Raw genomic sequence first — 27,234 nt, 5'->3', positions numbered from 1 at the left:
TGAATGCCTCAACGACTTCCCCTGCTCTTCCCCTCAAACTTCCCACATTCCATGAACCCACCCTCATCCCCATGGGTGATTTACTGTCCTCAGGCTTGCTTTGAAACCTTTTTGTTTTGTCATCTTCAGTATTAATAAATGGGGACAGACACAGCACAGGTCCCACTCACTGCACAATCCCAGGTCCAGGCAATGGATCTGGGACCCCTAGCCCACCAGCTTACCAGTGGCTGTGGTAGTGGCCTCGGGGCACCCTGCCAGGACAGCTGCAGGGACACCCTCCAAGCGCGTCTTGGCACTGCAACTATCCCGCCATTATACACCCACTGATAGGGCAGCCTCCTGGGGCGCTACTCCCAGGTTCGGGCCCCTCTCTATTGGGCGGAAGCGGCAGCCTGGGAACCGCAATGCCCTGTACCCTCTAGCACAAGCCCGAGCCCCATCTCGCCCTGGACCCATGATCTATGCTGGTGGAACCCCCGCCACGCCTCCCCCCAGAAGTCCGCCACTAGGTTGCGGGGGCAAAGTTTTCTGGCCGCATGCCCTTGCTGGCGCCAACCCCTGTAACGTAGTGGGATACGTTGTGTGAAATGTAAAGTGCATGTGGTGTAGTGCATAGATAGTTAGAGGAAATGTTTGGGAGAGTATGCTGGTCTACTCTCCATGTTACTGTCACACTGAAAAGGTCAGCAAAGGGGGATAATTAGATAGCTAGTGAAACAGGAGCTCCAGCTCTCCCTATCACCAGCATTCCCATTCCCCTCGGGAGTACTACCCTGTTCCGCTCGTGCTACGGCCTACTCCTACCATATATATGAAAGTAGTCTTTCAGCTGTTGCACTCGAGTAAGGCAAACAGCAAATTTAGCATGAAGTCAGACAGGTGTGGATACATAGGCTGTTTCTCCTTTTTTTGCGTTACACACTTCTATCCAAAACGGAGCTGTGCTGATATCACCACTCAGTACATCACTGTTTCTGAGCAGCCTTCATTCTGTCTATATTTGGTGCAGTCTGAGAGGTAACAAGGGAGGGAAATGAGGTCATTAATAGAGCAACTGATACTACTGATCTTCCCAGAAGGGGATCCAATACCTCGAAATTTTGGTGAGTAGCATCAGCAAAGGGGAATTTTTTCTCTCTCATAGACACTCAAGTTAGCTTCTGTGCATTTTAACTACCATTCAGCAAAATTTCTGTAGATATTCTGGAGCACTGATTGAAATTTTGGGAGATAATGGCAAAATCCATAATAATTTCTGGATTTCTGGAGATTCATCAGAATTTCAGTAGATCTACCGATATTTTGGGAGATCTGGCAACACTGACTAACACTGATGATACGTAGTGATTATATGTGAGCACGAAACATGACTAGGCTACATTTTATCATGTGAAACAAAGAAACTACTGTATAATTACTCTTGCAATCAAAACATTTGTATATAATAATCTCATACTGATGACTCTGATTTGTTTTTATTTACAAACGGATACCCACTGTTTTATTATCAAGCTGAGATACTTTCACACTGTAGTATCACTGAATAGTGGCATAAAATACCTGTGCCATCAATGGTGTCATAGTCACTCCCAAAAATGGTGAGGAGGGGTTTTTTGCCAGTAGCCACATGACCAACAAAAGGCATGATGTTGGTGAACTCTTTTGTTGGATCTTCACCCAGTCGGCCAGAAGGATGGGCACCCAAAGGGTTGAAGTAGCGTAGTGCAATGATGTTCCATTTCTGCCAATCAGAAGGGCTTTAGTTACATTGTGAATTACAAAATTAACATTTAACTTATTACATGTTGTTACCTATTACAGTATTGACAGTGAAGTCTCTCTCTCTCTCTCTCTCTCTCATGAAAAGGATGTTACTCTTCACATGGCAAAAGGGTAATACCACACAATGCAGTAGTGATAGGGCAGTAAAGGACAATGATATCCGCAGATTAAGATCATATAAATATAAGCAAGTTTACATGGAAATGCCCCACTGTGGGGTAAAACATGCGTGAAGAGGAACTCCGCTGTCGATGGAAGAGGTCTGAAATGTGCTGTACCTCTGCAGCTGATGCATGCCACTGCTGTGCTCCTGAAACTAAAATGTATGTTACATATCTGAGTGAGTGATTTTCAAAGCTAAAACAGGGGGATGGCAAGTAATTCTTCAACCGCAGTGTGGATTCTTGCATCCACTGGAGTTCAGGTGACAGCGTGCTAATGTCCTTCGATTGAGTTGTTATTCTTGTTGTGCTACTCAAATCTTGACTTACTGAGCAGACCCTTCCACTGCAGGCACTCAACCTCCCCTGCAGGGCTGTCCCATGTAACAAATTGATGTTCTCATGGAACTGACACTACCTCGCCACAATAAGGTGCAAGGATGAATGTTGAAGTTTGATTTCTGGTGGACACCGTTTTTGTGTCTTTCCACGAAGTTAACTGGGGCAGAAGCACAGAAGGCTCCACATTACCCCATTTTTTGTCTATGTGGTTATCAGTTATCACTCAGTGTTTAAATGATTCCTAAGTTATAGGAAACCATTTGGCTTGTCACTCAGTATACAGCCACCTTAATTGGAAAGAGGAGTTATAAATAGTTGCAGGAAGGATAGGAAAAATAGGATGACAGCAGGAAAGACACAGAAAAAGAATAATACACATTATGATGTACAGTAGTAAGCAGCACTACATCAAGTGGGTGGATGATGGGCACCTCCACCTACCACCACACCACCCGGATCAGTTATGGCCCTTACCTTCGAAGCATGCATCTGTGCAAAACATGAGGTCAACTAGAGAATAAGCGCAAGGTACAGTATCTTTTAAAGTTCCACTCAATTACTCAGCAGGTATGGCGTCTTGCAGAAATTTTTCCAAGCAAGACACTGATGGCTGCAGGGCATGCAAAAGTTGAAATGCCTGGCCCTCAGATGTCAGACATGAGTATGGTTGATGTGACCTAGATGTATTACATGTGATGAAAAGTTGAGATGATTTTTAAACCTGAGAGGACCTGTTATCATATCTTACTGCCTGCAAGAGAGGGTACGAAAGCCAATGAAGGAAGTGACCCTTCTGGTGATTGAAGTTTCCATGTACAACATGTCCTCGTTATAACAAACTAACTGATACCAGACCCTTGACATTAAGGTCAAAGGTTTGTTAAAGTCGCACACCATGTTGTTCAGTAATTTCCCAGGCATCATGGCTTTTAATGAAAAAAGATCATTCAACAGAGAGCACTGTTCGGCCGTACAGTCGTACACAATAACACACGGCTAGGTATAAGTGACTCTTTTTCTTAATAAATGCTCTACAGTAAAACCTCAATATAACAGACTTCAGCTGACAGGAATTCACTTTTATTGGAATCGAGGAGCTACCGGACTAAATTCTTATACATATAAAAAAAAAGTCCGATAAAGCCACGAGCAGTTCGAACTGCCTGACCACATCAGCTATGTTCACCACAATAAGGGAAATAAAAGACATGGTTATCAGTGTACAGTACAGTACAGTAATCTCACCCCGAGAACATTCACGCTGAACGCGCTCACAATTACATGCGGTTAGTGCTGGGATATATATAAGACAACGTAAGATTAAAGAACCATTACGAAAACTATAAATTTACACAAGAGAGGCCTTTGAAATGCCAAATCCTCAAACCGCAGTGCAAAGCGCAGGGTTTGTTTTGATCACGTGATCATGTGATTCGCTGTACTGCTTTTCCACAGTACTGTATTTGTAAGTTAAATATTTACATTACTGTTCTGGTAAGCACAGTAATCCCCATAATATCCGGACGCCCAATTTCCGGACATCCCCAATAATCGGACACTTTTGTCCCGGGATCCAATACTCCCAAAATGGGCCAAAAACCGCAAAAAATTAGAAAAAAATCTGACTTTTTTCCCGTCCGTAATTTGAAGTTGGCGCGCGCGGTGCGGGCCAGCTGTGTTTTGGTGCATTGTTCAGCTGATGTCCGCTAGAGCGCCCCTGCATCCTCCCCACTTACCGCCCGTCTCTCGTTGTGTGTGCACGCTTGTCGTCAAGGCCGCAAACATGCTCGCTTTTGTGGTGGTGCCTTACCTGCTGCAGGCTCTCCTGCTGCTCTCGTGCCTCTTCTTCGTGTGTGTGATGATGGCCCCGCCGCCTGAGAAGAGGAAGAGAGTGGTTTTGATTCTGGAGAAGAAGAGGGAGATACTGGACAAGGTGGATGCGGGATGGTCTTCCTCACGCATCCTTCATGAATTCAACCTGGCCTGATCTACTTTGTTTGATATCAAGAGATCCTGTGACAAACTCATGCAGTACACGGCTGACTTCTCGTTGAAAAGCAAATGCAACATGGAGAGGAAGGTGATGTATACTCCCAAGTATGCATAAGTCGACCGCTCCACAATGATATGGTATCGAGAGCAACGTGCTGCTGGTGTGATGGTGCATGGCACGGAGCTGAAGGCTGCTGCCGAGAAGTTCGCAAGGCTTCATGACGCCCTAGACTTCAAGGCATCCGAGGGTTGGCTCTTCGCGTTCAAGTTACAACATGGCCTTACCAACCATAAGTATTATGGCGAATCTTTGGGCGCCAACGAGGATGAAGTAGACGAGTTTCGGCACAAGGTGAAGCCCTTGATCGACAGGGAGGGCCTCACTCTTGGTCAAGTCTACAATGCTGACAAAACTGGCTTATTCTATCGCTCTTTGCTTACGAACACTCTAGCCGAGGAGACAGAGAAGAGTGTACCCGGTCGCAAGCTCTGCAAGCAACAGATATCTGCTTTGTGTTATGCCAATGCTAAAGGCATGCACCGGCTCATGCCCGTTATTGTTGGCCGTGCAAAGCAGCCTCGGTGTCTTCGTGGGGTGATGGATGTCCTTCCTGTCGTCTGGTACCATTCCTTGAAGGCATGGTTCACTGCTCACATCTTCAAAGACTGGTTCCACCGCCATTTCGTCAAGGAGGCCATCCATTACCAGACGGAGAAACTGGGAATCCCACACGACCAGGTAAAGGCCCTCCTTCTCCTCGACAATGCACCTGCCCACCCGTGCAACAAGGAGTTTGTGGCTGAGAATGGGCGCATTAGGTGCATGTCTCTGCCACCTAACAGAACTGCTATCATCCAACCAATGGACCAAGGAGTGATCATGGCAACAAAGAGGCTGTACCGACGGAAGTTCCTGGACGAGGTGATGGTTGTTCTCGAGGACGAGGACGAGCGCAGGGAGGGACGGGACATGCGAGGCCAGCGGGCTTTGGAAAACCTTCGCCGCTACAACATCAAGTCTGCCATCTACAACTGGGCCAGTGCATGGAAGGAAATCCCTGTCAAGACTCTAGAAAATGGTTGGTCTCGTCTGCTTCTCAGAACGGATGTGGAGCACGATTTCCTAGGTTTTGACGTGGATGACTTCCATGCACGTCTACGTGCGCATGGGGACGATGTTGATCTGGACGAAGTGCGTGAGTGGTTGGATGACATTGAGGGCGATCCTGGGTATCAGACATTGTCTGATATCGAGATCGCATCTTCAGTTGCAGATATCAGTACCCAGCTTGAAGATTCCGACAAGGAGGACGACGATGATGCGGACTCCTCTCAGCATGACACTACTCCAGCCATCCCCAAGCTGAGCACACTCCGGGAACATCTAGAGTTCGTTCTGGACTACCTGGAGCACCCAGACTGTGACAGGGAGATGGGGCCCTTGGGCCTTGTGGAGGAAGTGCTCGCTTTCAGGCAGCGCATCATTAATCATCAAAATCGTCGTTCCTTGCGTCAATCAACCATTGACAGCTTTTTCAGGCCCGTGACCCCCGCTTTGCCCAGCCCTGGCTCCACTTCATTGCCCCCCAAGACAGGCCCTCATGCTCCGAGCCACAGCCCAGCACATCAGGCACGGTGGAGTCACCACTCGAGGTGAGTTTCCGCCTCTCTTCAGAGTCGTCTGCAGTGGGTACGCCATCACCACGACCCAGCGACGCACCCCTAGGTCACGTGCATGAGCTACTCTCAGATTCTGACAGTGATTAGATGCCTAGAACTTCTCCACTAGACCACACGGGAATTTACAGTGTTGTGCAGTGAAAAAAAACAGTGCATAGTGTTAGGGAATTTGAGTTCTGAGTGAAAAGACAAATATTTAATTGACTTTCAATGTAACATAAATTAGCTTGAGTGTGTTAGGCTTAGAAAATGGTTTTATGAGTGGAAAAACTTTAAGTGCAGAGTGCAACACTTATTTCATTAAGGTACAATGGAACGCAAGTAAGACAAGAGTGCCCAGTGTTAAGAGAATGGAATTCTGAGTGCAAATGACTAAGTTCTGTGCAAGACTTCATGTACAGTGTACTGCAAGTGCTTCAGGAACTCCTTCTTACTGTCAGAGTCTGAGAGGAGGCAGGTTATTCATCGAGATGGCCAGGGACTTGCTGTAAGTACCCAGAATGTTTCATATTGTACTGTATTTTCCATACTTACCTCATCATCAACTTGTTGTGTCAAAGATTAAAATAAAACTTAAGAGAAACATTAATGGTAATTGTACAGGAGGTAATAATAATGATTTGGATGAGCTGAGAAGTGATGAGAGAACGAGGGAAAAGTTTCGGTGGGAATGTAGGAACAGGTTTCTAGTCCTGCAGATTTTGATGGAATCTGAAGACAATGATATTAATCAAATGTGGAGAGAGGTAAAAGAGGTTTTGCATGAGAGTGCTACGGTTACTATTAAGAAAAAGGGAAAAGCGAGAAAAAAAAAGTGGATGTCAGATGAAACATGGAATGCAATTCAGAAAAGGAAAGAGGCTAAGTTAAAAAGTGAAGAACAACATATTGATGGCCAGGTAGTTGAAGTACTTAGAGCAAAGTACTGGAGTTTACATTCTGAAGTAAAAAGACTTGTTAGATGTGATAAGAGGAGATTATATGATGAAAAAGCGACAGAGACAGAAATTAAATTAAGCAAAAATGACGGTCAGAGCACAAGAGCAGCGTATCAGGCCATAAAGGAGTTAACTGGGACTGAAAAGAGAAGGAAGGAAATACCTGTACGAGATAGAAATGGTAATTTGATGATTAAAGATTTGGATATAAAAGGAAGGTGGAAAGAGCACTTTGAATCTGTCCTAAATAGACCAATACCAGCTGGAGGACATTTTGCCAGCCGAGAGAGATTTGCACATAGAAACAGGGGATATAGCTTTGGAAGAGGTAGCAAAATCTATAAAGGAGTTAAAGAATTTTAAGGCCCCAGGAGAGGATGGAATATTCCCCGAAATGCTTAAGGTGGAAAATGACGAGTTGATGAATGCGCTTTGGAAACTTTTTAATGTGGCTTGGGATAATGGTGGAATTCCAGAAGAGTGGAAAAATGGAGTGATTATAAAAATACCAAAAAAGGGAGATTTAAGAGTGTGTGGCAATTGGAGGGGGATAACTTTGACACCTGTAGTTGCAAAAGTCTTTTCCAAAATCTTGATGAAGGACACAAGTCAAGAGTGAGAGCAGTGGAAATGAGTTATTTAAGAGGAGCCTGTGGAGTCACATGGAGAGACAGGCTGACGAATGAGGATATAAAGGAGCGTTGTGGTGTGGATGTGGATGTGATAGGAAGCGTTATGAGGAACACACTGAGGTGGTTTGGCCATGTGGAGAGGATGGAGGGTGAAAGACTGACGAAGAGAGTGTATGTGAGTGAGGTGGAGGGGGGAAGAGGGAGGGGGAGGCCGAGGATGAGATGGAGGGATGGGGTGGAGAGGTACATGAGAGAGGGGGGTGTGAGTTGGGAGCAGGGCAGTGAAATGGCGGGGGACAGGGCGACTTGGAGGTGATTTGTTTGTGGCCACCCCAAACGGGATTGAGGCGTCTGGCAGTAGATAGATAGAGTAGACAGATAGACTGATGCACAGAATAGAACCAGTAATTGATAAAATTTTACGAGAAGAACAAGCGGGATTTAGAAAGGGTCGAGGTTGTAATGACCAGATTTTTATTGTAAGGCATCTAATGCAACAAGCTAATGAGATGCAAATGCCACTTAGTATGTGTTTTGTGGATTTTGAAAAGGCGTTTGATAGTGTTTCACGTGGAGCTATACCAGTCGAGCAGGGCAGTACTCCCGAGGTGGATGGAAAGCTGATGACAGGGAGTGCTGGAGCTCCCGTTTCATCAGCCCTCAGGACTAGTTCCTGACCATCCCCCTTTGCTGAACTTTTTCAGTGTCTCAGTTACACAGAGAGTAGGCCAGCATGCTCTCCAGTACAAATTTCTCTAACTATCTTCACCAAACTACATGCATAGTACACACTACACTTCCTTTTCAAAAATCAACAAAAATGGCGTCTATCAATCAAGCCTCGGAGTCCCCAGGGGGGGGACCATAAATGCCCCCGCCATCTGCCCCTCTCCCGGTGACGACTCGAGGTGCCTGGAACCACTGTCTGACTCTCTTCTTCTTCATTTCTGCAACATTCGCGGCCTTTCATCTAACTTTCGCTCTGTTGAGCACCACCTCTCCTCCTCTAAACCTCACCTTCTTTTTCTGACGGAGACTCAGCTGTCTGAGGCAACCGACAGCAAACCCTTTTCTGTATCCTCCTACTTTCTCTATACTCATTTCAAAGCCAAAGGTGGCTGTTGTGTATACATACGCAACGACTTATCTTGCTCTCGTGTTCCTGAACTTGATTCTTCTGAATTCTCCACACTCTGGCTTCGGCTTTCCTGTCATTCTCAGACTAAATATATCTGTGCTGTTTACTTATCCCCTAATTCTACTGACTATCAAAAATTCTTTGACTATCTTACTTCTACGATGGAACACATTCTGCCCATTTCTCCTTTCTCTGAAATCTCCATTCTTGGAGATTTCAATGTTCACCACCACCTTTGGCTCTCCTCTCCTTTCACGGATCCACCTGGTGAACAAGCCTACATCTTTTCTATCCTTAATGACCTAAAGCAGCTTGTACAGCACCCTACCCGAATCCCTGACCGTCTTGGAGAGAGCTCCAACATACTTGACCTCTTCCTCACAACTAATCCTTCTGCTTACTCTGTTAATCTTTTCTCTCCGTTGGGCTCCTCCGATCACAACTTTATTACCTTAACCTGTCCTATCACTCCAGTACGGCCTGTGGACCCTCCAGGAAAACGTCGTCTGTGGCATTTTGGAGCCGCGAACTGGGAGGCCCTCAGGCAGTACTTCTTTGATTTTCCCTGGAATGATTATTGCTTCCATGGCCGGGAGCCATCTGAGTGTGCCTCGCGCATTACGGAGGTTATTCTCTCGGGCATGGAAGCATACATTCCTTTCTCATATCCTTTGACTAACGCAAGAAAGCCTTGGTTTAATCACGCTTGTTCTAATGCTGTCCGCAACAAGGAGAGGGCCTACAAAAGGTACCGGAGCCAACCCACCCCTGAATCACATCATCTTTACGTTTCTGCCCGGAATCGTGCTAAGTCTGTTCTTCGCTCTACTAAAAATAATTTCATCCATACTAAATGCTCTCAACTCTCCAACTCGAATTCTTCCCGCTCCTTCTGGCACCTTGCCAAAAATCTTTCTAACAACTTTACCTCATCATCCTTCCCTCCTCTTTTCTACTCTGATGGTTCTGTAGCTATTTCTTCTACTGATAAAGCAGATCTCTTCGCACAGACTTTCTCCTCCAATTCCACCTTAGACGATTCCGGTGCTGTTCCTCCATCACTTCTCCCCTCTGACTTCCTCATGGCTGACATTAAAATTTCTTCAGTTGATGTATTTTCTGCCATCACTGGCCTCAGTACTAACAAGGCATATGGGCCTGATGGGGTCCCTCCTGTTGTTCTCAAGAACTGTGCTTCTGTGCTTACACCCTGCCTAGGCAAACTCTTTCGCCTTTGTCTGTCAACTTGTACCTTTCCTTCTTGCTGGAAGTTTGCTCTCATTCAGCCAGTCCCAAAGAAGGGTGACCACTCCCAACCCTCCAACTATCGTCCAATTGCTTTAACGTCCTGTATTTCAAAAGTTTTCGAGTCAATTCTTAATAGAAAAATTTTAAGGCATCTTTCCCTATCACAACCTTCTTTCCGATCGTCAGTATGGGTTCCGTCAGGACGCTCCACTGGCGATCTTCTCACCTACCTTTCAGACTCCTGGTCATCCTCCTTTCGGGACTTTGGCGAAAGCTTTGCCATTGCACTTGACATCTCAAAGGCTTTCGATCGAGTCTGGCATAAATCTTTAATTTCCAAACTGCCCTCCTACGGTTTCTATCCTTCTATCTGTGCCTTCATCGCTAGCTTCCTTTCTGGTCGTTCTATAGCCGCTGTTGTAGACGGCCATCGTTCTTCTCCTAGATCTATCAACAGTGGTGTTCCTCAGGGCTCTGTCCTATCACCAACTCTCTTCCTTTTATTCATCAATGATCTTCTAAGCTGTACATCTAACCCTATCCACTCATACGCTGATGACTCCACCCTTCACCTTTCCATTCGGTTCCCACAACGCCCATCTCAACAGTTACTTCAAGAAACAAGGGATGAGGCTATGGCACACCTAATGTCTGACTTGGCTCGTATCGCTGACTGGGGTAAAAATAATATGGTTGTCTTTAATGCATCTAAGACTCAGTTCTTACACCTATCAACCCGACAAAATCTTCCACAGGTATACCCATTAATGTTTAATAATATTCAGCTTAATCCTGCATCATCCTTGAACATGCTTGGGGTTTCATTTACTCAGGACTTATCTTGGAAAGATCATATTACATCTCTTGTAAAATCTGCTTCCAAGAGATTGGGTGTGCTAAGCCGACTCCGCTCTTTCTTTACTCCCTGCACAATTGTTGACTCTATACAGAGGTTTTATCCGCCCCTGTGTGGAGTACAACTCTCATGTGTGGGGAGGCTCCCCACATACAGCTCTTCTCAATAGGGTGGAGTCAAAGGCTTTTCGTCTCATTAACTCTCCTTCTCTTACTGACTCCCTTCAACCTCTGTCTCTTCGCCGCACTGTTGCATCTTTATCTCTTTTCTATCGCTACTTTAATGGTCACTGCTCCTCTGAACTGTCTGCTTGCATTCCTCCACCTCTACGACGGGCGCGTAGCACCCGTCTGGCAGCAAACTCTCATCCCTTTTCTGTCCAACTCTCTAATGCAAGAGTTAACCGTTACTCCCAGTCTTTCATTTATGCAACAGGTCAGCTCTGGAACTGTCTCCCTCTGTCTGTATTTCCTGCTGCCTATGATCTCCAGTCTTTCAAACGCAGTGTGTCCAGGCATCTCAAAATGATCGGATCTTGAATTTGGCTCTCTAATGTATTTTGTTTTTCTCTTGGAAGGAACTGTTACTGCGGGCCATGGCCTTTGGTTCCTTCTTCCTCGCATAAAAAAAAAAAATAAAATAAAAAAAGAAGCCTGCATGAAGGTACTTTTTGTAAGGTAATGGTGGGTGGTTCTTTGAGTGACCCATTTCAAGTTAGGTCAGAGGTGATTCAAGGAGGAGTTCTTTCGCCATTGTTGTTTGTTTTGGTTATGGATTATGTTATGAAAAAGGTTGTAAGGAGAACAGGTGCAGGAATTAACTGGAAAGAAAATAAGAAGCTGATGGATTTGGACTATGCTGATGACATTGTACTGATTTGCGGAAGTATTTACGAGATGCAGAGGGTGCTTGATTGTCTGGTGGAGGAAGGAGAAAAAGTGGGATTGGTAATAAATTGTGGAAAGACTGAAATTATTAATATGAACGTGGAGAACCAAATCGATTGTGTAATTGGGAATAATGTGGTGAAGAATGTAAAAAACTTTAAATATCTGGGAACGATTGTATCATCTAATGGATCATTAAACAATGAAATTAAGGAGAGGTTAGACAGGCTTGGCGAGCTGTTCGAATGCTGAAATCTGTTTGGAATAATAATATGCTTTCGGTACATACTAAAGTGAAAATTTACAAGTCCATGGTTAGACCAATTTTAATTTAAGGGCATGAGTCATGGTACAGTACAATTGCAACAGATCAGAAAGTATTAGGATTTGAGAATAAAATACTGAGAAGGATCCTTGGGGTAAAGTGGCAAGACAGAGTTACAAATGCAAGAGTAAGGGATATTACGAGAGTGGAACCAATTAATGAATATGTGAGACTGTCTCGCTGGAAGTGGCTGGGGCACATATACAGAAAAGAAGGTAGTTTAATACAGGATGTGCCAGAGTGGACTGCTAGAGGAAGAAGAGGTAGAGGTAGGCCGAGGGAAACCTGGTTGAGGACAATGAAAAAAGAAGCAGAAGAGGAGTGTTGGTGGGACCTGAAGGAGATGGCAAGAGACAAATATTGGTGGAGAGAGTTCATTGAGGCCCTATGCATCCCGTGGGGTGCCATAGGAAATGACTGATTGATTGATTGATTGACCTCTGAAACCTCACTTCACTCTCTTATTTCCCTTATTGATGTGAATAGGGTCTTAGGTGCTATGCATGTGCAGTAGGGAGGTGTTTTTCTGAGTTAGGCTAGGTTAGGGTCCATAACTACCAGTCCAGGAGCCAGGGACTTGTTGTAAGTACCCAGAATGTTTATTATTGTATAAACTGACCTCTAAAACCTCATTTTATGGTTCTTTTGCACTTATTTCAGTCTTTTATGTCCCTTACTGGTGTGATTTGGGTCTTAAATAGGTGCAGTGCATGTCCAGAGAGAGTTGTATAGATGTTTTTCTGAGTCTGGGTCCATAAGTACAAGTCCAGGAGGCTGGGGCCCAATATCCGATCAGGACCAATTTCCAGACGTGCTTTTGGCTCTATTACATCGGATATTGGGGGGATTACTGTATGTGTAAAAGTTAAAGTACTATTAAATAACGTTAAAGCAAGAAATAGTCTTATAACCAGTTTACCTGATAGGCGTCGGAATACAGGTAACTCGCACGGAACAAGATCTCACGGAACGTGCTCGCAATTATACACGGTACGGGCTGGGATACATATAAGACAACGTAAGATTAACCCGTGCCGTCCCGGCGACGTGAATTAACGCGGCAACATTGCAAGGTCCCTAATTTGCACAATTTTCAATTTTCTTTAGTGATTTCGCGAGTGATTTTTGGCATGTATACACAGGACACCTTCCTCTATTCTTCTACAAGATGCCAAGCAGGAAAAATGCCTTACACCGCATAATCTCTCCCCCCCCCCCGCACGCCATTGTCTCGGCAATTCACCTGTTACCAGTGACCTGGTCAATAAAGACATTCAGGGCCAGAGTGATTTCCTAATCGATGACAATGTGGAGGACAAAGTTTACACAGCATTTGAGGAAGAATCAGTCAGAAATGATGATCAGGTAATGTGGGACAAAAAAGGTCATGAATGGTGATGAGTTGGTGAGTGAAACAATGCTTATAATGTCTATATTACTGTTTGAAAACCAATATACTCTTGTACTACGTATAAATTCGTACCAAGTAAATAAATAAATACTGTTTATGAGTGGATAGAACTTGTTTTCTTTGGTGGCAGCCTGTTAGAAAACCCAGTCAGGTAAGGAAGTACACGTACCTAAATCACGTATTTTAAACCTCAGGTGAGCGATTTCTCTATGAATTTTCGATGTTTCTCACCAAAAGCGGATGTTTGGGCAAAAAAAAAAAAAAAGAAAGGTCCAAAAACGTCGGGATGGGGCGGGTTAAAGAACCATTATTCATTCATTCATTCATTGCCAGACGCCATGTATCCCAAACGGGGTGGCCAAGGGCTGAGAGTTGATTGTTTTACAGGGAGGGGCACTAATCCTCCACCAACCCCACTTGACACGTAGGGATGCCAACAGCATCTGGTGCTCCCAGGCGGTCACCCATCCAAGTAGAACCATTATGAAAACTACAAATTAACGCAGGAGAGGCCTTTGAAATATCAAATCCTCGAACATCACCACAGCGCGCGATTTGTTTTGATTACGTGATAATCTAGGCGGGAAATTATTCAGTGAGTGAGACATTCCCGAGTACAGTAGCACAGTATTTGTAAGTTAAATATTTACAGTACTGTACTGTTCTGGTAAGTTTATGTGCAACTTAAAGTACTATTAAATAACGTTAAAGCAAGAAATAAAGTCTTATAACCAGTTTACCTGATAAGCGTCAGAATATTGCCTTTTTTATTTGTTCGTTTTTTCCACAGTACTGTACAGTATTTGTAAGTTAAATATTTACTGTTCTTGTATGTACTGTACTTGTAAGCACTTAAATAAAGTTAAATCATTAAATAAAGCCTTGTAACCAGTTAACCCGAATTATATGATTACCCATGATCGGCAACGGAATATTGCCTTTTTTGTTTGTTTGTTAAACTCTTACTGTACTGCTTTTCTACAGTACTGTATTTGTAAGTTAAATATTTACTGTTCTGGTATGTATTTGTAAGCAATTAAAGCATTAAATAAAGCCTTGTAACCAGTTAACCTGATTTATATGATTACCCATGATTGGCGTCGGAATATTGCCTTTTTTGTTTGTTTGTTAAAGACTAGCTGTACAGCTTTTCCACAGTACTGCATTTCTAAGTTAAATATGGTATGTACTTGTAAGTTAAAGCACTCAAAAAAGATAAAGCATTAAATAAAGCCCTGGTACCAGTTAACCTGATTTATATGATTACCTATGATCGGCGTTGGAATGTTTCCTTGTGTTTACGTACAGTATTTGTGTGTTGAAGTTTTGCTGTGGAGTACTGTATTTGTGAGTTATAACATTAAATAAACCTTCTAACCACTTAAAAAGCTTTCTAGTAATTACCAGTGACAGATAACAGTAAAACAACACATTTGGGGGGTCTAGGGAGCAAAATACGGAGTAGTTTAAATATACGCGATTTCGCACCTAACATGGCATGGTAGGAACGAAACCCACGTGTTCCATGCGAGTTTCCTGTACTGCTTTTTTTTATTTGTTCGTTAAAGATTTGCTGCACTGATTTTCCACAGTACTGAATTTATAAGTTAAATAATTACTGTTCTGGTATGTAAGTTATATATATATATATATATATATATATATATATATATATATATATATATATATATATATACATACATATATATATATATATATATATATATATATATATATATATATATATATATATACTCTATTCTGGTATGTAAGTTAAAACACTAAAATAAAGTTAACGCATTATATAAAGCCATGTAACCAATTAACCTGATTTATATGATTACCCATGATCGGCGGGTTCTGAGACAATTCCCCGTCATGTCAATTCGCCGTCAGACAATTCCCCACCAAAACATGGATGATTCCCCTTCAGGATAATTCGCACCCTGGACGATTCCCCGTCATTCTATAAATATACTTATTTCACCTTTGAATTATATTCTAGCGTCACAAACAGCTGTCTTCATTAATGACAGCGAATAGTCTTGTTATTGTTGTGATGGTGAATTGACTTGACAACGAACTGTCCCGAAACCATTCGGCATCAGAATGTTGCCTTGTGTTTACGTATTTGTGTGTTGACGTTTTGCTGCACAGTACTGTATTTGTAAGTCATAACTTTAAATAAACTTTCTAACCACTTATAAGTGCTTCATACTGATTACCAATGGCAGATAACAGCAAAACACCACATTTAGGGGGTCTAGGGAGCAAAATAAGGAGTAGTTAAAACTTACACGGTTTTGCGCCAAATGCGCCATAGTTGAAACGCAACCCTTGCATTACGGGCGAGCTTGCTGTACCTGTATTACAATATATAGCTATTACACCATCTGATTATTGTGGTGAGGGTATAATACAGTGCAGTATTGCAATGATAGTGAAAACAGTTTAAAAACTGTTGGTGTGATCTGGACTAACGTCTGATATATTGGAAGAAGTCTGGGTTAGCAGGGGGAGGCTCGGATGTCGCTTTTATTGGAATTCGTTTTTTTCGGATTGGCATGGGCCCCAATCAGTCCGTTACTGTGAGGTTTTACTGTATTAATGGCTCCTCTCATAATGCTTGCTGCCCAAGACTGATGTGACATTCCACAGGATGTAGAAGAGCACGGGTGTGCGTGTGTATGTGAAGGGACGCCACATTGGTCAGTGTTTCTCATGCGTCCTTTCTTTTACCAAACAAAATTTGTACAAATGAACATACAGTAGTGCTTGGCCAGTTCAAGATGGTCATTAAAACCGTATTTCATTAAAAGAGGGTTCAGTATATCAAGGGTTTACTGTACTTGTACACTGAAAAAGAAAATGGCACTACTCACGAATGCATGAGGTGCACATAACATCTGAGAATAAAGACAGAATTGCAGGTTTCTGTTTTCATTACTGTCTCAAAAAACAGGACAGATATATCATGCTCTAGGCTATTTAAAAAAAAAAAAAAAAAAAAAAAAAAAAAATGGAGGGGGGGGGGGGAGTATAATCTAGACCAACCTCATCTGCTCGTGAGAGATCCTTCAACATCTCCTCAATAAAATACTTGGTCCTCCCATAGACATTGGTAATGGCACCTGCAGGATGATCTTCTGTGATGGGCAAATGCTCAGGGTCTCCATACACTGTGCACGATGATGAAAATACCAGGCTGTATACATTATGGGCCTTCATTGCCTGAGGGGGAAAAATTAAATTAGTCATCACTATCATCATCATCATCATCATTAACATTCTGCTTTCTTTTCTCACCAAAGGTAGGGTAATTCTCAAAGATGAAACAGGAGGATGACAGTAAGTTTCACAGTCATGTGAGCAAAGTTGGCTGGTGCTATGATGGCTTTGATACAAAACAGATGTCTGAGTGTAACAGCTTCAACAGGATCGTATGAAAGAGTACAGTTCCCACATTAGCATATGGGTGTAAGACTTTGGAAAGGTATGAAAACAAAGTATCAAAAGTTAGAGCAATACAGACAAGCTTACTAAGAAATATGAGTGGAATGCACACTAAACAGGATAAGAAATAATACGATTTGTGGAATAAATGGGGTAAGGAAGTCAGTGAACAACAAAGTGGAATAAAGTGCTTATAAGAAACAAGGAGAGAATAGTTATAAACAAGGTGGTGAGAAGGTATTATGTGGGTGAGCTTGAAGGTGGAAGGATGATTGGTAGGCCAACAAAAAGGTGAGCATAATGAGTGTGAGAAAATGAGATATACAGTTTGATGAGGTTCAGAAGCTAATACGGGACTGAGCTGCTTAGACAAACTTTCTACAAAATCTATCTATCTATCTATCTATAGCCCGACGCCCTAATCCCGCAAAGGGTGGCCGCAGACAAAACGCCTCCAAGTCACTCTGTCACCCACCATTTGACTCCCCTCCCCCCAACTCACCCCCCCCTCCCTCATATACCTCTCAACTCCATCCCTCCACCTCATCCTCGGTCTACCCCTCCCTCTCCCTCCCTCCACCTCACCTACATACACCCTCTTAGTCAGTCTTTCATTCTCCATTCTCTCCACATGTCCAAACCACCTCAGTGTATTTCTCCTAATCTTTTCAACCACATCCACATCTACCCCACAACGTTCCTTCACTTCTTCATTCGTCAACCTGTCCCTCCACGTCACTCCACATGCATAAAAAAGGCTGGCACCCCAATTTTAAGATGACAGTGATTGTACTGACTCAGTCTGATATTTAACATGTAGCACATGTGAAAGATTATGTCTGTGACATGTGGAGTCAGGATTCCACGTGACTTCAATGTGAGTGAGTGAGTGTGTGGTCCATTTCATTGGACATTCTGCTACTTAGTTTTCTCTTTATCATGTTTTTATTTTATTTTATTTCTTTTTGTTTCTAGGCAATATCTTACATTATTTTAGTGTGAGAAAACAGGTTATGGTGGTAGTGATGGTTATTATTAAAACATATATCTCCTCACTAAAAAAAAAAAAAAAAAAAAAAAAATCAAAGTTGAATGAAGTTGACAGGTGAGGGCAAGAAACAAGCACAGTATAAATTACATCCTTGGCCTGAAAAGGTTAATGACTGGAACACTTACTGTTAACAATATGGCCATCTCCTGTCCAGGGATTCCCATGAATAAGCTGTTAGAGATGATGATGATGATGGTGATGATACATGACAGCAACAATGTTCACATTAAAGCATGACGAAGCACAGTTATTAAACAGTAAAGATATTTTCTTTGAACTCAAAATATAATGCTTACCTCCATTAAGTTTACAGTTCCAATTACATTATTCTTGTAATATATCAAGGGGAACTGCACTGATTCATTAAACAGTAAAAACATTTTCTCTGAACTCAAAATATAATGCTTACCTCCATTAAGTTTATAGTTCCAATGACATTATTCTTGTAATATATCAAGGGGAACTGCATTGATTCACCAACAGCTTTCATTGCTGCAAAGTGAATAACATGGTCAATCTTGTGCTGAAAAGGAAAAAAATAAAAATAAATATAAAAATGAAGCTAAATCATTTGTGATGTATGCTGGGAGACCATGCCATGTCCTGATGTACTGCATTAGCCCCACTGCCCTCAAACAATTTCTCAGACACCTGGTGGTCTAGTCAGTTATGGCATTCCAAACGGATATGACCATACAGGACTACTTCCAAAGGTTGGAGTTAACTGATCACGTAATGCTGCTCAACAGGCGAGTATCTAATCTATCTCATCTAAATAAAGTTTCTGGACTGAGTAGCCTAACCCCAGGCCACTACACTCCTCATGGAGTAAAACTGGAGTGGCCAATGGATAGAAGAATGGTTAAACTAAAATCATGAACTACCAACAACTTAAGTGCGGCAGCCAGAGCAACACACATCAAGTACAGGCATACCCCAATATCTGGCACCCAAATAACCAAACACTCACTACTCCAAACATAAGAAACTGGAGATCATTCCCACAGTCTGAACGGCCGTCAATTTGCTGGTCCAAACACTCTACCGTTCCCTGGTTTTGAAAGGCACGTGTCTGAACGCGGATGTCATGATGCACGTGGCTCTTCCTGTTCTCCCTCCATCCCCTCGCTTCTTCCCCCATCCCTCCTCCATTCCCCATCATGTTCAGTGCTGCCAGGCGTGTCTCCCTCCCTGTCTCCCTGCCCTCCCCCACCCCGGCTTAGAGCGCTGCCTGCCTGGCCCATGCTTGTCCACTCTCGCTGTGTCTATTGCTCTGAACACATCTCAGCACCGCACCTCGTATCACCTTACCTTCCTGCATCACCACATGTTGCACCATCACCACCACCGCCATTCCAAAAAATCTAGCTTCAACCTCGTCCCAGCCAGGAAAATTTTGTCTTTTTTTACACACTCAAATATCTATTGTTTGTCATCAATAAATTGCCATAACATGTTTGCATGTGTTGTTTGATGTCCCATTTCTTGGCAATAATATTGTTTATGTGGGTAATAACATTACCTATGTGTTTCTGTGTCGGCCTCTATTGATTCAGCACGGTAAATGAAAGTTTGGGTTTGAGCCGGGAATGCATCTCTGGCTTTTCTTCAGTATCTTATGGGGAAAACTGCTTCGATATCCGGCAACTCGCAGTCCAAACACTTCCACCAGTACACAACACTGCCGGATTTATAGGTATGCCTTTTGTAATGATATCTCTGGTCCATCCATCTTAGCATGACAGAAATTTCCAACATTTTATGGTTTATTTCTTGCCTTTCAACTGCTGAATAGACTAATGCTGTGATTCTACATTACTGCTATTACTGATAAGATTTGTTGAACCGATATATCACAAATATTTGCATTTTTTCGGATACCGATATACAGTACTGTATACTGTCGATATCAGGATATTGGATATGGATGGAAGAAACATTAAAAAGACTTATACTGATGATTTCATTCGCTGTTTTGCCTAATTCTGTGTGAAAGAATGTTGTTACCTTGACACTGTTTTACTGATAACCATTACAGATTCAGAATAATAAATGGGCAAATGGGAAAGGAGAAGACAAAAATCAGGAAAAGAAATGATGGCCAAAAACGAACGGAGTGAGATATACTGTGAACTGGTAATGTGTAAGTGTGTTGGCCGTGTGGGTTTATGTTCGTAAATAGTGTATGCGCGCTGATAACCATTACAGGTTCAGAATAAATGGGCAAATGGAAAAGGAGGAAATGAAAAGATATAAAAGAACTGATGGCCAAAAAACAGAGCTGAGTGAGATATACCATGCACTGGTGGTGTGTCTGCATGGTGGAAATGTGAGTTTATGTACGTACAGGTATACCCCGGTTTAACGCAATTGGTTAGGTAAAAACCCATTGTTAGGAGGGTATAGTACATCGGGGTGCTTTTAACATGTAAAGTACTGGGATGCATTTTTCAGCCTTGGGTTTCCCCCAAACCAAGTCCAAAATCCAAATGAGCCCAAAAACAAGTTTAAAGCCAATCTAAATGGCCTAACAGCTGTAAAAGAAGCTAACCTAAGCTTACACCTGTAAATAACTCACTAAAACCAACAAATAAAATATGAAAATCATCATATATAAGTCAGGAAAAAATCAAACTTAGTAAACTATACCCCAAAATGACAATATTCACCCCACCTATGGCTAAAACACATTAATCTAAGTCTAAAAACTGTTTATAAAGCAATCCAAACAAACAATTTGTCTAAAAGATCATCAAAATTGGTAAAAAAAAAAAAAAATTGTTAAACCGGGGTTTGGCCATCGTTAGGCAGGGTATGGTGATATTTCTACCAACATCGTTAAACCGGGGTATCGCATCTACTGGCTTTCTATTTTATGAAGACAGTTTGGATGGGGCCTCCTAAGACCTCACACCATTAACTCAGTTGCCACAAACGTATAATTACTCCTGCTCACCTCTCTCTCCCTCTCTCTCTTTCCTATTTTAAGTTAGTAAATACTTGTAAATGAATATTGAATACTCTGCTATAGCATAGTATAAATCCCATACGACTTGTCAGCGTTGTTTCTGCGACGCTGTTGAGTGCAGTGACAGGAGAGCTATGCGTGTCATACTCAGTCAGACTCCCGCCATGGAAGTTTGCCCATCAGAAGTCAAAACAAGAGAAAAAAATAAAGAAAATAACATTAGAAGCAGTTAATATAAATATTAATATGAGAGAGAGAGAGACAGGGAGAGAGAGGAGCACATGTGTGGTGGCGATGTGGCAACAAAACTAGCGGTGTGAGGTCTTAGGAGGTCCCACCCAAACTGCCTTCATAAGACAGAAAGCCTATAGGAGTATCGTATATTGGGGTACTATTGTAAATAGTGTACACACGCCCGCAACCAAGAGCTAATATTCTTTATTTAGTCCTAATATTTAAAAATCACTTTTCTCATCATAGATTAAATAAAGAAGTTATTTACTGCATATAAAAAGAAAGAAGGCAGCAGACAAAGGTAATATAGGGACAGTAATTTTGAGATGAGATACAGAATATGACATTTGGCAATTTTGTTTGTAAGTGACTACTTTTTATAGTATTTGTGTGTGTAGATGATGGAGAAATTCATGTAACTTCAGAATGAATAGTTGGCTTGGCAGAAGACACAGAGACCATAAGTATTGCTCATTTCAATCACAGAACCTTCAATGCCAAGCTTATCAAAGTAGGTAAGATATACTTAACTTGATTAAAGATTGTCTTAAAATCTAGAAAAGCATGACATTTTTGTGTGTAATGTGTGCCAGTACAGTACACTAAACTACCTATGTATGTGGGTGTTAAACAATGAACATCATCCATGAATTATTTTATGGAATGTGGTACTAATCACAACATATATACAGTATACAGGCATCTCAAAATGATCGGATCTTGAATTTGGCTCTCTATTGTATTTTGTTTTTCTCTTGGAGGGAACTGTTACTGCGGGCTCATGGCCTTTGGTTCCTTCTTCCTCGCATAAAAAAAAAAAAAAAAAAAAAATATATATATATATATATTTTTATGTGAGGAAGAAGGAGCTAAAGGCCAAAAGAGCCCGCAATAACTGTTCCCTCCAAAAGAAAAACAAAATACAAGAGAGAGCCAAAATCAAGATCCGATCATTACGAGATGCCTGGACACACTGCGTTTGAAAGACTGGAGATCATGGGAAGCAGGAAATACTGACAGAAGGAGACAGTTCCAGAGCTGACCTGTTGCATAAATAAAGGACTGGGAGTAACGGTTAACTCTTGCATTAGAGAGTTGGACATAAAAAGGGAAGAGAGTTTGCTGCTAGACGGGTGCGTAGCACCCGTCATAGAGGTGGAGGGATGCAAGCAGATAGTTCAGAGGAACAATGACCATTGAAGTAGTGATAAAAAAAGAAATAAAGATCCAGCAGTGTGGCGAAGAGACAGAGGTTGAAGGGAGCCAGTAAGAGGAGGAGAGTTAATGAGACGAAAAGCCTTTGACTCCACCCTATTGAGAAGAGCTGCATGTGGGGAATCGCCCCACACATGAGAGTTATACTCCATACAGGGACGGATAAAACCTGTGCACAGAGTCAACATTTGTGGAGGGGTAAAGAAGGAACAGAGTTGGCTTAGCACACCTAATCTCTTGGAAGCAGATTTTACAAGAGATGTAATATGATCTTTCCAAGATAAGTCACGAGTGAATGAAACCCCATGCGTATTCAAGGACGATGCAGGATTAAGCTGGATATTATTAAACATTAGTCGGGTTGATATATGTAAGAACTGAGTCTTTGATGCATTAAAAACAACAAGATTACTGAATTTTTACTCCAGTCGGACATATGAGCCAAGTCAGACATTATATGCACCATAGCCTCATCCCTTGTTTGCTGAAGTAAATGCTGAAATGGGCGTTGCAGGAACCGAATGGAAAGGTGAAGGGTGGAGTCATGAGCATATGAGTGGATAGGGTTAGCTGAACAGCTTAAACGGTCATGATGAATAACAGGAAGAGAGTTGGTGATAGGAAAGAGCCCTGAGGAACACCACTATTGATGGATCCAGGAGAAGAACGATGGCCATCTACAACAGCAGCTATAGAACGACCAGAAAGAAAGCTAGAGATGAAGGCACAGATAGAAGGATAGAAACCGTAAGAGGGCTGTTTAGAAATTAAAGATTTATGCCAGACTCGATCGAAAGCCTTTGAGATGTCAAGTGCAGTGGCAAAGCTTTCACCAAAGTCACGAAAGGAGGATGACCAGGAGTCTGAAAGGTAGGTGAGAAGATCACCAGTGGAGCATCCCTGACAAAAACCCTACTGATGATCAGAAAGAAGGTTGTGATAGGTATGATGCTTTAAAATTTTTCTATTAAGAATTGACTCAAAAACTTTTTGAGATACAGGATGTTAGAAGGTTGGGAATGGTCACCCTTCTTTGGGACTGAGTGAATGAGAGCAAACTTCCAGCAAGAAGGAAAGGTTCAAGTTGACAGACGAAAGCAAAAGAGTTTGCCAAGGCAGTGTGTAAGCACAGAAACACAGTTCTTGAGAACAACAGAAAGGACTCCATCAGGCCCATATGCCTTGTTAGTATTGAGGCCAGTGATGGCAGAAAATACATCAGCTGAAGAAATTTTAATGTCAGTCATGAGGAAGTCAGAGAGGGGAAGTGATGGAGGAACAGCACCGGAAATGTCTGAGGTAGAATTGGAGGAGAATGTCTGAATAAAGAGATCTGCCATATCAGAAGAAGAAATAGCTACAGAGCCATCAGAGTAGAAAGGAGGAGGGAAGGATGATGAGGTAAAGTTGTTAGAAAGGTTTTTGGCAAGGTGCCAGAAGGAGCGGGAAGAATTCGAGTTGGAGAGTTAAGAGCATTTAGTACGGATGAAATTATTTCTAGCAGAGTGAAGAACAGACTTTGCACGATTCTGGGCAGAAACATATAAAAGATGTGATTCAGGGGTGGGTTGGCTCCGGTACCTTTTGTAGGCCTTCTCCTTGTTGCAGACAGCATTAGAACAAGCATGATTAACCAAGGCATTCTTGCATTACTCAAAGGATATGAGAAACGAATGAATGCTTCCATGCCCGAGAGAATAACCTCCATAATGCGCAAGGCACACTCAGATGGCTCACGGCCATAGAAGCAATAACCATTCCAGGGAAAATCAAAGAAGTACTGCCTGAGGGCCTCCCAATCCGCGGCTCCATAGTGCCACAGATGACGTTTCTTTGGAGGGTCCACAGGCCGTACCGGAGATATAGGACAGGCAAAGGTGTGATAAGGTTGTGATTGGAGGAGCCCAACGGAGAGAAAAGATTACCAATGTAAGCAGAAGGATTAGTTGTAAGGAAGAGGTCAAGTATGTTGGAGCTCTCTCCAAGGCAGTCAGGGATACAGGTAGGGTGCTATACAAGCTGCCCTAGGTCACTTAGGATGGAAAAGTTGTAGGCTTGATCACCATGTGGATCAGTGAAAGGAAAGGAGAGCCAAAGATGGTGGTGAACATTGAAATCTCCTAGAATGAAGATTTCCGAGAAACGAGAAAGGGATAGAATGTGTTCCATCACAGAAGTATGATAGTCAAAGAACTGTATATACTGTATTGTACATACTGTATTGTACAAAATGTGTGTGTGTGTATGTATATATATATATATATATATATATATATATATATATTGTTACATAGCCTATGATTTCATGATCCTTTGTGTAATTTTAACGCACAGTATGCTGCATGTTTGATCACGAGCGTGTTCTGCCTCAGTCCCCCCCCTTCTACCGTTATAGTAGAGTAAGTCGTCCTTTCTGTTGTTCAGAGCGGGATTGTCAACTCTTTGTCCCCATGGCTTCATTTGCGCGTCCTTCTTACAAGTTGTATCAAGCTCTGCCGGCCCCTATATAATGAGCTCAGTCTCTGCATCATTGCCACTTAGATCTGCTCCTCATTTTGTTCACATCTCTGTCCTCCCCTGTACAGTTATTGTTGTGAGTGCTCAGGAAGTCTCCAACCATCTAGCAGCTGTGTAATTTGAGTATAACTGTTATTGCATTTTTTTCTTGTACTGTGTAGCATAAGGTGTTGATTCTTAGGCCTAGTAAGGTTTTTGTAATTCATGTAAAGTTCTTATTGTCAGCCATCATTAATATTATTTTGTATCTGTAATAATTTATCTTGCATTAACTGAGCATTACCCAGTGTATTTTCATTTTATCAGGGCTGACTTAGATAAATTTACTCTTGCTAATTTCGTGTTAATAGAGGCTATTGCAGTTAACCATATATTTAACCTGTTTTTTGCCATTACATTATCCTTATGAGTCCTGAATGTTTTGTTGTTAGTTTGAGCATTAAACTTTAACTTGTAATTTTACCTAACTCTTTTGTTTTGAACCTGGAACTTTACGGGACAGTAGTGATTTTTAGTATTCTCAATTAAAGTGTACATTATCTTTCTCTGTTCCGTAACATAAATTTGGCGACCTCTTATCAGGATATTCAGGATATTATCATAAGGATATTGCTTGATATTTTGTGACTGTTACTTATTCATGATGTCTACTATTACTACACTTGATGAAGCCAAAGATTTTTTGTCAAATGTGCAAACAGTGTGTGATGTAGAGAACAGAACAAAGAATGAACTTAAGCTTGTTGCTCAACAATTGGGAATTGCTATTCGCTCTCATCATTCTAAAGATCAAATTGTAGACATGATTAATGAAAGCTTGTTTAATGTAACTCCTCCAAATGAGCGAACGCAGATTGAATTAGCTAAGTTACAGCTAGCCCTGCAGGAGGCTCAGGCTAAGGAGGCGGAGTCTCGTGTTAAGGAGGCTGAATTTCAAGCAAATGCTAAGGAGGCTGAATCTCAGGCTCGGATTCAGGAGGCACAGATACAGGCACAAGTTGAACTTGCCAGGATTCAGGCAGACCATGAGTATCGCATGAAACAATGTGGAACTGGATCATCTAGCTCTGATGATTTTGATGTGGCTAAAAATGTTAAACTTGTCCCTCCTTTTAATGAATCTGATTTAACAAAGTATTTTCAGTTGTTTGAGAGGGTAGCTACAGGTTTTAATTGGCCCATGGAGTATTGGCCAGTACTCCTTCAAACTGTTCTCACCGGTAAAGCTCAAGTAACTTATGCATCTTTGCCTCAGAATCAATCTGATAATTATGATGTAGTTAAGAGCTTGATTCTTAAGGCCTATGAGCTTGTTCCTGAAGCTTACAGACTAAAATTTAGGACAACTTACAAGCAAGATAAGCAATCCCATGTTGAGTATGCAAAAATCAAAGAAGATCTGTTAGAGCAGTGGTTAAATTCTAAGAATGTGGATTCTGATTTTGACAAATTCAAGCAGATGATTTTGTTGGAGGACTTCAAGAGGTGTATTAGTAAAGATGTAAGCCTATATCTTGATGAGAGAAGAATAGATAATTTGTCTGATGCTGCAGTTTTAGCTGATGAATATGTTCTCACTCACAAGAGATATTCTAGAGAAAAAGGGAAAGCTGAGAGTAAGTACGTTGCCTCTACTCAGAGTACAGGTAACAGGAAAGAGAATAAGGATGATGTTTCTCAGGAAGTAAATACCAGCTTCACCTCTAGATTTCAGAAAAGTAAATGTACTTATTGTAGTAAGCTTGGTCATAATACGGAGAAATGTTTCAGGAGACAGCGTGATGTGAACAAAAAGGAGTCTTTAAATATTCAGTCAATTGGTCTAGTGTCCACTCTTGAGAGTTCCCAGAATTCTTTAACTGAGTTAACTGAACCTGCTTTGAGGGGTAACTTAAATTCTCATGATGGAGCTCCTCTTTTGAGCAGTAACGTGGGTGACACTCTCAAGAGTTCATGTGCTAATTTCCTGTCTGATGGTTTTGTCAGTCCTCTGGACAGTAATGACAGGAAATCAGTTAAAATATACCGTGATACAGGTGCTTGCCAATCCCTTATGCTGACCAGTGTTCTAGGCTCTAATGTTAATTCCTCTGATGAAACTGTAATCTTACAAGGTGTAGGGAATAATTACTTCTCTGTCCCTCTGTGCAGAGTGAATTTAGAGTCTGGTTTTGTTAATAGTTCCGTTATGGTTGGGTTGGTTGAGACACTCCCAATGTCAGGTGTAACTTTCTTACTTGGAAATGATATTGGTGGAAGTCAAGTGTGTCCAGCTCCTCAGTTGTCTAGTGAGCCAGTGGCTGCGTCCCAGGATTGTGATGTCCCTGATGTGTTCCCTGCATGTGCTGTCACTAGGGCTAAGTCTAAAGTTACTGGTGATTTAGAGGATAATGATGATGAT

General features: G+C 42.1%; 1 protein-coding gene across 2 annotated transcripts in view; it reads right to left on the bottom strand.

Moving 5' to 3' along the window:
* Nucleotides 1-27,234, bottom strand: part of LOC145396068 (UDP-glucose 4-epimerase-like) — a 258,329-nt gene that overhangs the window by 92,621 nt on the left and 138,474 nt on the right. For both annotated transcript variants that reach the window (XM_080269533.1, XM_080269534.1), the window contains exons 3-5: nucleotides 18,309-18,422; nucleotides 16,450-16,626; nucleotides 1,564-1,744 (exon numbers count right to left, since the gene is read on the bottom strand). In XM_080269533.1, coding sequence (XP_080125659.1) covers nucleotides 1,564-1,744; nucleotides 16,450-16,626; nucleotides 18,309-18,422 — 472 coding nt within the window. The remainder of the gene's footprint in view (nucleotides 1-1,563; nucleotides 1,745-16,449; nucleotides 16,627-18,308; nucleotides 18,423-27,234) is intronic.

Source organism: Coenobita brevimanus, chromosome 34, assembly GCF_032717465.1.
Source record: "Coenobita brevimanus isolate Jiangsu-jjx chromosome 34, ASM3271746v2, whole genome shotgun sequence".
NCBI classification, from domain to species: Eukaryota; Metazoa; Arthropoda; class Malacostraca; order Decapoda; family Coenobitidae; genus Coenobita; species Coenobita brevimanus.
This window is presented reverse-complemented; position numbering and strand designations above follow the sequence as displayed.